We start from the raw sequence: 12,602 nt of genomic DNA, 5'->3' as shown, positions 1-12,602 counted from the left end.
TGTATTTTAGAACTCTTTGGAGTTTTTCTTTATGATGGTTGTGTAATTTCAAGGTATTGGCTTATTTATTAACTGTCTGTTGTGCACCTAGCAACTCAGGTTTTGCTACTGCCAAGTAATTGAAACTGATTGTAGCATTTCCTGTATATCCAACAGAACAAACTGATGAAGCTACTTCAAAGGTTACCCAGTGGTGTCGTCAGAAGGCTACATCGTGAGCGCTACAAGAAAATGACGTGGTTAACTCCTGTGCCTGATAGTCATAAACTTACTGATCAGGATGTTACTGACTTTGTAGAATGCATCGTTCAACCTGTTCTTCTGGCTATGTTTAGTAAAACTGGAAGCCTGGAGGCTGCTCAAGCCCTGCAGAACCTTGCACTGATGCGCCCTGAGTTAGTAATTCCACCTGTACTTGAGAAGTAAGTTTTACAGAAACATTGCAGTTTTGCCATTCCCTTATCAGCAAATAAATACTCAAAGTCAAAGCGCGCACATTAAACAATAAAGAATATCCTTGCTGCAATTGAATGTTTGCAGTGAGTGCTGCTAAGGTAAGTTTTATACATGTCTCAGAGCAGTCACCTGAGTTGGGACAAAGTGAGGAGAACAACCTTTTTTCCTCCCTCCCTCCCTCTCTTCCTCCCTCCCTCTCTCCCTCCCTCTCTTCCCATGCCTGGCTAATGAAATACTTCTGGGAGCTTAGTAGGGAGCTAACACCATAGCTTGTGTAATTGAGGGTGGTCCTCAGGTGGTTTGCATTTTGGTTAGCGTTTTATGTCAGATAGTGGATGGATGAAAAGTAACTTTGTGCTCCTTATTCATGGGTTGCTTTGTGCCCTCTCACTAGCTCACTATTAGGGCCAAATATAAAGAAGTGTCCAGCATTTTTGGGTGGTAATGAGCATATGTTTTTTACTTTGTGTCAAAGTATGTACGTTACAGGTAGCTTAAAATTAATATCCTTGCTTCTGACTTCATAAGCAAATCACTAAAGCAAGTGTCCATCTAAAATGCTTAGTTTCTCCCACTGCTAATGCCTTGCTAATGACTAATTTCAAAAAACTAATTCCTTCCTGCCCAGATGAACAGCTTTCTTCCTAGTGCCTATCCATGTTCTCCCTCCTATGCAATCTTTAGCACTTTTCCTTTAACAATCCGTGTCGTAAAACCAATATAGAAATGAATTTATCTTAAGAGCCCTTCCTGAGTTCCATACCTTACTGGCTCAACTGTTTATAAAAACTTGATTAATCTGCTGTTATGTGAAAACGGTTCAAACATAACATGTCCAAGAAAGACAGCAGTGGAAGTCCATATTGGGTATGACTATACCTCCTATTTTGAGAGCAGACTGAGTGTCTGTTCAGTAGATCAAACTATCACTAGTACGTTTGTCTTGTCTGGAATTCCACATTCATTTTGTTGAGTAGATATTGCCCCTTTATGCTTTGAGGGATGTAGGTCGGGGTAGCACGATGACTCCAGTTGGAACTGTAGGTGGTTGTTAACAGTAAGAAATCTGGTGCAGTTTATTAAAAATGCTTGGTGTAAAAAATGCAGGTTTAAAAATCCTTGTAATTTAACAGGTTGAAGAAAAGTATGAACTTTAATGTAACATTAAATAATATATCCTTTATCTACTTAGAAGCAATCAAGGCAAACTTTCATGCTTGCAAAAAGAACCTTACACTTTCAAGTACACAGTCTGCATTAGTTTATGTATATATTGCTAATAGTATCATAATAAAATTCATTTAATAAGGCCTGGCTTTTATTGATAAGCCATTAGCAACATATAATTGAACAATGCCACCTATAGAAGTTGGTCCTTAAAGTTCAAAAACCAAAAACATAATAGGCTTGACTCTAGAAGTCTATGCCGTTATTAATCCCTATGCTGCAATTACTAACAAATTATTTTATTCTGAATTTGTTGCGAATAGGACTGGTCAGCTGGAAGGAACATATTCTAAAAGAACAGTGTTAGTTCCATTGGAAATAGATTGCAAAACCAGTTTTGAATCACTGATTAGCGTAAAAATGTTTTCTTGTAGAAATTGTATACCCTTTTTTGTAGAAAATAACATGTGCAATCTGTTTTTTTTGTTATTGTTCCTAATATGGCTGCTCTGAAACTTTATAGAACGTATCCTGCACTTGAGACATTGACCGAACCTCATCAGCTCACAGCTACTCTAAGCTGTGTAATTGGAGTAGCTCGTAGCCTGGTATCCGGGGGGAAGTGGTTTCCTGAAGGTCCGACACACATGCTACCTCTACTGATGAGAGCATTGCCTGGGGTGGATCCAAATGACTTCAGCAAATGCATGGTGAGTGTATAAATCTTACCCCTTCTTAGAATATGGTTAACTAATTAGGTTACTCTGACAGCTTTTTTTTTTTTTTTCTTCAATTGATACAAGAGCAAGTAAAACTCATGTTTCTTAGCCTGATTTTGTTACAGCTCTGTTCCTGTACAATTTTATTTGTTAAAAAAAAAAACCAGTTAATATTACAAGCCTCTAACTTACGGTATTGCCTTTGGCTTATTGGACAATGCCAAGTGAATCTTTAACGATAGATTTTGATAAGCAACGTACTGATTTGTTGGACTGTTAAATGAGATAAAGTAGATGTTCTAAAGCTAGTAGCAAATATTCCTTGTGTTTTCAAATCAACAGAAAGACCTTTTCTATTTTACTAAATCTTTATTAAATCAGGTCCTAAAAGCCCACATATTCAGGAATTCATATCCATTGATTATTCAAATAATGTAAACATTAATTGGCTTTTGCAGCTTAAAATTTAGCAGGAAATAGGGGTGTGGGGTTTTTTTTGGTTTTGTGTTTTAAACAGAAATTTGAGTCGTCTTTGTGTAGTCACAGCCCTAAGGGTTTGGGGTTTTTTGCCTGGAATCAGAAATGATTATTGAAGTTTTAGGGTGGGAGAACTAGTCTATGGATTTTTTTTTTTTTTTGTAATGTTTCTACTTTAGCTCCTATACCTTAATTTCAGAAGTTTTTTTAAATATATTATTAAAGAGCTATTTGCAACTCTCAACAGATTACATTCCAGTTTATTGCAACATTTTCTACTTTGGTGCCTTTAGTAGATTGTTCATCTGTGTTGCAAGAAAGAGATGATCTCTCAGAGGTAAGAATGCTGTGCAGCTATAAAAATAAAATCATAACCTACAGTTTTTAATTTCAAGCAGTGTAATGTTCTCTTCAGAAATATTACTGGTTTGCTACTGTCATCTTGTGCAAGTAATGTTGCATTAAAAAAAAAAAAAATTAAAACTTACGTATCACATTTGCTTCTGGTCGATATGATGGAGCTGACATCAGCCTACGAATTGGCCATGTATTCCTGGCATTGTTTGTTAGTGATAGGTTGTTGTGGAGATGTGTAAAACTTAAATGGCTTAATATTTTCATGTTGAAACTTAGCTGGACAATGCCCTGTGCAGCCTAATCTGATGCTGAGCTGGCCCTGCTTTGAGTAGGTTGGACTAGATTGTCTCTAGAGATCCCTTGCCACCAAAATTTTTTATGATTCTGACAAAAGAGCAGCTTCGTTAGTATTAAAGTTTTTGAAGCTTCTTATGACCTTAAAACTTTTAAGATAACAATAAATCAAAAAGAAAATGCAGGTGACTCCAGTGTTGTTATAAGATGTAAACATATCACTTCTAGTTCAAAACTAGTCCAACTTAATGCAGGATAAAAGGCAACCAAGTCTGGGAGGCTCTGGAAGGAGCTTGGTCTCCTGTTGTTGAAAGCTTCTTAAGTTTAAAAATAATGGGATGCTGCTTCTGTTTGTATTTATTTTTCAGAAAACTAATGCATTCTTGAACACTTAAGGGCTGTTTTCATCTTATGGGAAAGCATTTAAAAATACTCACACCTCTTTAAAAGTGTTCCTGTAGTCATGCTTCTCTCTTCTGATTAAGGTGCTGTTGCTGTCTCTTCAGATGCTTGTTAATCTCCTCTAATTAAGAGCTAGTAACATCATTAGACAGTGAGCCTCATCTCCCTCTTCTGTGCTCTTTCCTTTGCTGCCCCTTCATTGCTATCAGACACTGTCTCCCCACCTGTCCGCCGCTTCGAAGCGCTGTCTGTAGACATCTGCAGTCTTAAAGTTCCCTGCTCTCCATTCCTCCAGTGGTGCTCTTGCATATCAGCTTTTTCTTTTTCATGTAGTGAAAAATACAGGAGGGAATGGGAAGCAGTTTTTCCTGTTTCTCTGCTTTCTCTATTTACCACTAGACTTTTGAGTGTTGTTTTTTGTTTTGTTTTGTTTTGTTGATGACAACAGTTCAAGCACAGATAGTGAAGCTGTATCTGGTGCATTACATATGAGGCAACAGCAGTGTCAGCTATGGTAGTTGAAACTGCTGTAGTTGAAACTGCTGTGTAAAACCTGTTTTGTTCGCTGCGAGGAGACTGTCTTTGTAGTTTTGAGAACAGCTAGTAGTTACAGATCAGACAGACTCCGAACACTCTAAAAGCTATTGGAAAAAATTTAATTTCATTGGCCCAGAATTGCAGCACTCAGATTAACAGAAGAGTTTGTACATTAGCGTAAATACGTCAGCACAGCCAATTCTGCCACCACAGTTGGCACTCACTGACATCCTTGCTGGAAAGGAGGATCAGTAGTGAGGCCAAAGGCTGTATCTGTGGAGACAGACCTATTTCACCCCAAGAGCTTATTCGACTAAACATCAAAGTCAGGAAATCTAATAGGACAGTGTAAAGAAAATGTGATAGTTGTTTCATGTAGTGTACTTGAAACTATGCAAATTATCAGTTTGCAAAATACACTGTCATCCATCTCGCTTAAACTGAAAGTGTTCTTGAACTCATCACTGTAGGAAACAAAGTAGATTGTTTCCTTAAGAAAAAACCCACTTGTGTTTCTCTCGCATTGGAAAATTGTAGGTGGAAAGAGAACTGTGCTCTGCAACTGCTGAATTTGAGGATTTCGTACTACAGTTTATGGATAGGTGAGTAAGCTACGTATTGGTGAAAGCTTGGCATGAAGAACTTAAAACTTCCTAGTTCCATTTACTAAAATTGCAATTTTTCTATCTGTGTAGATGTTTTGGACTTATAGAAAGCAGTACGCTAGAACAAACCAGAGAAGAGACCGAAACTGAGAAAATGACTCATCTAGAGAGTCTAGTGGAATTAGGTCTGTCTTCTACTTTCAGTACAATCCTTACTCAGTGTTCAAAAGATATATTTCAGGTAGGTGTAACATGGGCTTTGCATCTAATTTTATATAAGGCTTAATTTTTTTTTTTTATTGTGAATGACTGGTGTGTTGTATCACTATCATTTTTATAATTTTAGATTGTGATATTTGTGTCTTTTGATGGTAATGTTAACTTAATTCACTTCCTTGCTTTCCACTTCTCTCCCTCTCCCTACCACTCCCTCAACTGGGCAGAAAATTTAAGGAGCCATGAGACTAATAGGATCACAAAAATTATCTAGATTAAAGTAACTGTGAGAGAGGGGGTTGGAGAATCTATGCTGTTACGTGGACAGATTCTTTCCTTGCAGGTTGGGCTAATGCATCTTAGCCTGTTTACATTCAAATTATATTTTATGTATATTTGGAGATGGTAGGTTTAGTACATTTTGAAGCATTGCATTGGACACGTAGAGGTATAATTTTGTCTGAAATCTTCTGTTTAATTTACATCCTAAATATTTTTATTGACGTTAAGTGTTTAATTTGTATTTTTCCTGATTATTCATTATCAAAGTAGTTATATGCAATCTACATTGTATATAATTCAGCTTGCCTTGCAAGGTGTTGGATATTAATAAGCTTTTCTAAAATAGGCTGCCCATTTAAGTCCCTGTTTATTTGTTAAAAGGGGGATATCTTGGATTTACTTTTCCCACATGTGAAATAGCACCGTTTTCCCTTTAGAGGACTGTGGCTTATTGAGTGAAAATGGTTTCACTGTGTGGTTTCTCAGAAGCTTCCCCAAGCTTGTGTCAGTAAGCAAGAAGTTATCTGTCCTCCTTTCTTTCCAAAGTGAACGCTTTAGAAATGTCTCCAACTTCCAGCTGAAGGCAATGTCCCATTGTGTCACCAGTTAAAGCTCTCTGTGTTCTTAAACTCTTGGAGGGGAGAGAGGGAACCTACCTGCAATTGAATGGATTTTAGTACTAGCAGACACTGAAGCATTTTTCATGAATGTTACAGCAAATAAGAAGAAAGAAAAGAAAAAAAAGCAGAAGTCTGCAAACTATGAAGCTGTTGCGACAAACCTTTTCTCATTGTTACTTTGTAGCAGCCTTCATTCTTCAATAAAATAATTATTAAGTTTGGTACAATAAAATAATTAGGTTTGGTACAATTAGACATGAGTCATGCACAGAGCAACTCATGTGTGTACTGATAACATTCAAGATCTTCCTGAGCAGTTACTATCCATATAAGGTTTTTTTTATCTTGTTTTTCCATAATTTTGCCGACTTTAATTAAGAGGGTGGCTATGTTTTACTCAACTTCAGGTGTTCTGTAGAACTTTTTTCTGACTTCTCTGTGTCTATGTTCAGATTTTTAATTTGAATCATGTTTACAATTATATGTTTTAAAAGGGTGCAGCATTATGCACAGATGCCACCTTCTGTGTAAAATCAAATATTTGCTGATACCTTGTTTAAAAGAAAAAGTAACTTCCATCTTTTATATTCATTTTTAGGTGGCCTTGGAGAAGGTTTTTAACTTTGCTATTTCAAATATATTTGAGACAAGAGTGGCTGGTCGGATGGTTGCTGATATGTGCCGAGCTGCGGTAAAAGTGAGAGAGAATGCTCTGATTTCACTTGGTCTTTAATTAAAAAAGAAAAAAAAAAAGCCTATACTACTACTTTTTCATATGTAAGATCTTTAATTTTCCTTGTAAATACAGATGGTTCTTAATACTGTCTCTTCAAAAATCTGATGGTTGCATTTGGCACTATCTCAAGATGATAATTGACAAAGTATTTTTAACTGTAGTTGCCTTATATTTAGTGTAGGTTTTATTGAGAGTTCAGAAATCATAGAGTCTGACTTTAGGTTGAATTGTAGTTAGAGTTGAGATACAATTTTTCCTGTTCCTCTCTTTTTCAATAGTCTTGTTAAAGGATTTTTATCAGTGTGTGCATTGAGTTCCATAAGGTGTGTGTGTTTTTTCTTAATGGACCGTTTATGATGCTATTTCCAGTGCCGCCCTGAAGAATCCTTGAAGCTCTTTGTACCCCATTGCTGCAGTGTTATAACTCACCTTACCGTCAGTAAGTTTAAAATATTTCTAATATGACACTTGCTTCGTTTTGAGGAGTTTTTACTAAACATAAAAACAATATGAACTTTTTCCTTTCCCCTCCTCTTCCCTCCCCCCCCCCCCCAAATTAATCTCAGTGATGGAAAAATGGTTCTGCCTGTGATTTCTTAATTAAAAACAAAAGTGTTTACTTTCAAGACAAATTATCAAATTACAAGAACACAGTTCTTTAAAAATTTGGCAGTTTAAAATATGTCTCTAAATGTATTCCTCTATTCATCAAAAACTAAACAAGGGATTAAATGTGCTGAAGTAACTCTTAGGTGGATGGGGTGAAGAATGAATTGGAAGGGTTGCAAGAAAAGGGTTGGGAGTAAACTTTTGAGATGCAAGAGTCTGGTTTATTGTTTATCTTTTTTGTAAAGCTGGACTGCAGCATAGTAATGGCAGTGCTTATCACTTGTTTCTCCAGATGATGACGTCTTGTGTGATGAAGAACTAGATAAGGAACTACTCTGGAATCTTCAGCTTTTGTCAGAGGTATTGCATAGAATACTCTTCCCCCATACATGTATATGCCATCACTGAATCCTATTTAATGCCCCTGAAAGAAATGAACAATAAACTTCTGTTGAAAAAAACAGTTGTATGAAAGATATTGCATAACTTCTTTTTCTTATCTAACTCTGAATGAGATGAAAGTCAATGTTTGAAGAAAATAAAGGTATGCTATGTACAGGGAATAAAATTGAAGTGTCTTTGATACAAATAATTGAGGGATAGAGAAAGAAGAGGGATCAATGCAGGGAAAAACTTAAGATCCTTTTGTAAAAGAAATTTTCTAAAATGAATCTCAATGTTAATGAGTAAAGGTAGAAAATTTGAGGTCAAAAAGCACTCTGTGTTGCAGAAGATGTGTGTTACTTAAATTTTTTCAACAGCAGTAGAAGTTGTAGTTCATGTGTAAGTTCAGTCTTCAAGTTGAATTAGATGTGATTTATGGAGTGAAACCTGGTACATGCTCTTTTGAGTGGTATAGTCCTCTCTATAGTCTAGAACAAAATCTGTTACATTTACCTCTTGCAATGTTTGTCTTTCCTATTAGATCACTCGAGTGGATGGAAAGAAGTTGCTACCGTACAGGGAGCAGCTTGGGAAGATTCTGCAGCGAACCCTACATTTAACCTGTAAGCAGGGTTACATTCTGTCTTGTAACCTACTGCACCATCTTCTTCGTTCTGCTACACTTATCTACCCCACAGAATACTGCAGTGTGCCAGGTGGCTTTGACAAGCCTCTTTCTGAATACTTTCCTATCAAGGCAAGGATTTTCATTTATTTAGGGTTAGAGGATTTGACTTTTTTTTAACAATCCCGCGCTATTTTACTTGTTTTTTGAACATAGGTAGAAGCTATGGAAAGTGTAATTGAAAGATGCTTTAAACTTTGAAATGTGTTTAGCAAATTACAAGTTACTTGAATATTCAAAATACATTGAGAACAAAAAATGAATGCTGACTGTGCTGAGTAGTTTTATAGCACGGCATGATTGGGGTGTGCGTGTGTGATAAAATGACATAATTCATAATAATTGCATGACTATAATTAAGTAAAAGTAAAAAAAAAAAAAAAAAAAAAAAGTAAAAGTAAAGTAAAAAATAAGTTGAAAGTACCTGCTCATGCTTCTTATGTTGTAATATATGATGTGTTGAATTGAGACTTGACTATCATAAAGTACCGTGGTATAAACTGTTAACTTTGAGGTTAAGAAGGAGAATTTTGCTGTTTTCTAACTTAAACATCCAGTTATGGAAGTATTTGTGACTAAAATTCATCTGCCCTTGTGGATGAGAGTTACAGCCTTTCCTGGTTCCTCTTCCTATTAATGTGGCCATTAGATGTAATGAGTAATGATGGGTGTGTGCAAAATGGGTATAAATCCATCAGTGCAGAACAGCTGCAAGAAGGGAGATACGATATTTTAAAGGCAGAATAACAAATGAGTAGTGACTCTACACTGAACTTCATCTTGAGATAAAAATCAAAGTCGAAGTGGCAATGTTAAAAGTTACTGGAAGTAACAAAAGTAATGTGCTGGTCTGCTGTTAGGACTTTGAGGTTGATTTACCAGTATCGCAGACAAACAGTGGACTAGTCAGATGGCCTGTTTGACTATAAAATTGCATTTTGCCTAAAAATGTTCTTGTATGCAATTTTAAAACTACAGAAAATCTCATGCTTGTTCCTGAAAGCCAGTACAGATCTATGAAATGATGAGAAAATCAAGTAGGACTGGATACTCCTTTAAAAAAACAGGGGAAAAAAAAAAATCTTTATATGCCTCAACCAAAGAAAAAAACCTTTTAAAATTCTTCCTCTGGAAACTGAGGGGGGAAAAATAAAACACAATCCTTCAGTGCTTATCATACGTAAGTGGCTAATTTAGAAATCAACTCTTAATTGTTATGAAGAGTTTTTGTCATTTACATGCTTCCTACCCTGCCCCAATATAAAATTCCAATTTTGTTACTTTCTCAAATAATGTTAATGGAAACCAGCACTAGCCTGGTCTTCCAAGGAAGAGAAGTAATAGCAGGCTATGTTGAATAAGTGTGCTATCATAGTTCTTTGAACTTTTTGTCCAGTCAGATCAGTTAGGTATTTTAGTAACAGATTGTGAAGTTTTTGTAATCCTAAGTTACCACATAAAATTGGACAAAGACAGGAAATGGAAAGTCAAGATTTCACAGGGGCTTTCGAGAGCATATCTATTAACTGATATAGCTGTAAGCACAGAACTTCATCTATGAATGTGAACTAATAATAAACATCTATTTATTTTTTTCTTTCAAGTACTCAGGTGGTGTCAATTCTATAGCACATCTGAGCTCTCTGTAAATAAAAGACAAGTTGTCTTTGTTATGGGGTGACCTGGCATTGTATGGAAAGTCGCACTTAAAAACTAACTCTCATTTTTAAAAAAGAAAATGCCAAATTTCCAGATAGTACTTCAAAACTGCTAAGGAGCATTACAAAATGGGCTAGGAATATCAAATGTCCTAGTCAGACTTCAGAATATTCTGAATTTGTACCTAGCCAAAGGAAAAATAAAGTTATTTTTCAGTTAGAACAGTGCAGTCCTTGGGCAGTTACTCCTTTTAAGTATGTACTATGTTCAAGGTACATTGTAGATAGTATACCAGGTTTGGGGTTTCTGCTTGGTTTTACGATGTCTTATTTTTTTCTGAATAACTGCTTTATAGCAGTAACTAGTTTGTGGGGGGGTTATTTAGTGATATTAAATGCTATTTTTAACAACAGTTAAGCTTCATAGTTTGGTTAATAGGAAATGTCTTATTTATTGTAGGACTGGGGTAAACCAGGTGACCTGTGGAACTTGGATATCCAGTGGCACGTTCCTTCATCTGAGGAAATAAACTTTGCTTTTTATTTGCTGGATACTTTTCTTCATCCCGAACTTGCCAGACTAGAGCACTATGCAACTGGAAAACTAGAAATGTCCAGGTCAGTGGTGGTATGTAATATAGAGAATTTGTGTATCCACTAATGGTTGTTTTCGGTAGTTATTGCCAATCATATTTGCACTACAAAAGTGAGAGAGTGAAATACTAGTGTTACACTGTCTTTTGATATTATTGCAAGCATCCTTCCAAGATTTTTGATTCTTTAAAGTATATTTAGGTGGAAGTGCATTTCATAAAATAGGTAACAGATTACTTTGAAACATGCCTTTAAAAATTCCCAAACAGAAGAGGCTTTGTACCAATATAAACAGTGTCTTAAAGAATTTTTGTTTTGTTTTTGTATTTATGCTACCAATTATGGTTCCACTTATCTTTTTCTTGCTGACTAAAATTCTTCCTTTGGACTACATCTTGTTACTTTGGCACAACCAATTTGTGTTCCTAAGCTATGAAATGGGGCAGACTGATTTGGCTTGGTAATCTGCTTCTCCCCACTACCTTCTGGCAAGTAAAAGGCGTGGTGTATTAACTGGTGTTCTTAACCAGAACAGCTTTCTGATTCAGTATATAGTGTTTCCCCACAAAAAGCAATGATGGTGTAACTAAGGAGGCAACACAGAGTCAGTGGCATGAGCAGAGGGGAATGGAGGCAAGAATAGTGTTAGCCAGTCTTACTAAACTTTGATGTGAAACTGGAAACTAAGAATAGTTTTCTATGTATAAGATACTCATGAATTTAGTATGTGCTAAAGCATTGACAAGTAACAAATAGCTAAAGCTATTTACAAGCATTATGTCTCAACCTTTCTTTATTTCTCATCTTAAGACTTCTCACCCTTGCAATATGTACCTCAGTTGATGTTCATAACAACATGTGACAGTACACCTCATGCTGTAAAGTGCTGCCCTGCATAAAGCAGGGTGTATCAGGCTCCTAAATATTTTTTTTATCTATGATCAAGTTCCCACATTGCTTTCTATCTGTAAAATACAGCATGTGCTCAACACATCAAAGCCACCAAATTTCAACCATAAAGTATGCTTAAACTAAAAGAAAAAAAGATAATGTTTCATATTTAAGGCTTTAGATTACTCATACGTTTCTTTTCCTTGTTTCCTTTCTGTCTGATACCTTATGCGTAAAGCCCTTAATTTATAATAGAACTGGGCTTTGGTTTGGTCAAGGCTTCAGTGTGCTACCTAATAGAAATACATTATGATGATTTGGGAAAATACAACCAAATGTTTGAATTGTCAATTAAGTTGGAAGGCAAGACAGCAGAACTGCAGGAGTAGAGAATACTGTTTATAGCTGAGTGAGTAAAAGGTGTGAATAAATGAGAGGCTAAGTGAACCTGCTACTGCTTTGAATTCCAATACTTAAAATTTCTGAAGCTAGAATTCTGCTCAAGTTTCTTTTTCCAGTATTTCATTGGCTGATAATTGGAAATTAAATGTTTTTAATATACTTAGGTGCTTCAGAATAAGACTTTGTATTGCAAAAGGTGAAATGAAAAATTCTCATGGTCTCAATATGCCATAATTCTCTACAGTAGCACAGGAAAAAAAGTAAAAAGTGTTCACATTGTTAAATTGTATTTTATCAACAGACAATAACATTCACTCATAAAGAAAACATTCCCTCATCCTACTCCTGGTAGAAAGGACTTGGAGAAGAGGAGTTGTAATGGGGCTTGATCTCAGACTAGATAAAATTTAAAAAAATTTTTTTTTGGTAAAGCTATCTTTTTTTTTTCTATCAATCTGTCTCATTTCATTGAAACTTCCTTCACTGTTTCAGAATGTAAAATTTCCAAAGC

General features: G+C 35.8%; 1 protein-coding gene across 3 annotated transcripts in view; it reads left to right on the top strand.

Annotated features, from left to right (window-relative positions):
- The window catches only part of PSME4 (proteasome activator subunit 4), a 75,916-nt gene that overhangs the window by 22,457 nt on the left and 40,857 nt on the right, over nt 1-12,602 (top strand). For all 3 annotated transcript variants that reach the window (XM_067293001.1, XM_067293002.1, XM_067293003.1), the window contains 10 exons: nt 157-422; nt 2,147-2,333; nt 3,067-3,156; nt 4,947-5,011; nt 5,105-5,255; nt 6,731-6,829; nt 7,238-7,307; nt 7,770-7,837; nt 8,403-8,618; nt 10,665-10,822. In XM_067293001.1, coding sequence (XP_067149102.1) covers nt 157-422; nt 2,147-2,333; nt 3,067-3,156; nt 4,947-5,011; nt 5,105-5,255; nt 6,731-6,829; nt 7,238-7,307; nt 7,770-7,837; nt 8,403-8,618; nt 10,665-10,822 — 1,370 coding nt within the window. The remainder of the gene's footprint in view (nt 1-156; nt 423-2,146; nt 2,334-3,066; nt 3,157-4,946; nt 5,012-5,104; nt 5,256-6,730; nt 6,830-7,237; nt 7,308-7,769; nt 7,838-8,402; nt 8,619-10,664; nt 10,823-12,602) is intronic.

Source organism: Apteryx mantelli, chromosome 3 (assembly GCF_036417845.1).
Source record: "Apteryx mantelli isolate bAptMan1 chromosome 3, bAptMan1.hap1, whole genome shotgun sequence".
Lineage (NCBI taxonomy): Eukaryota > Metazoa > Chordata > Aves > Apterygiformes > Apterygidae > Apteryx > Apteryx mantelli.
The sequence above is the reverse complement of the archived record's forward strand: the minus strand, read 5'-3'. Positions and strand labels throughout refer to the sequence as shown.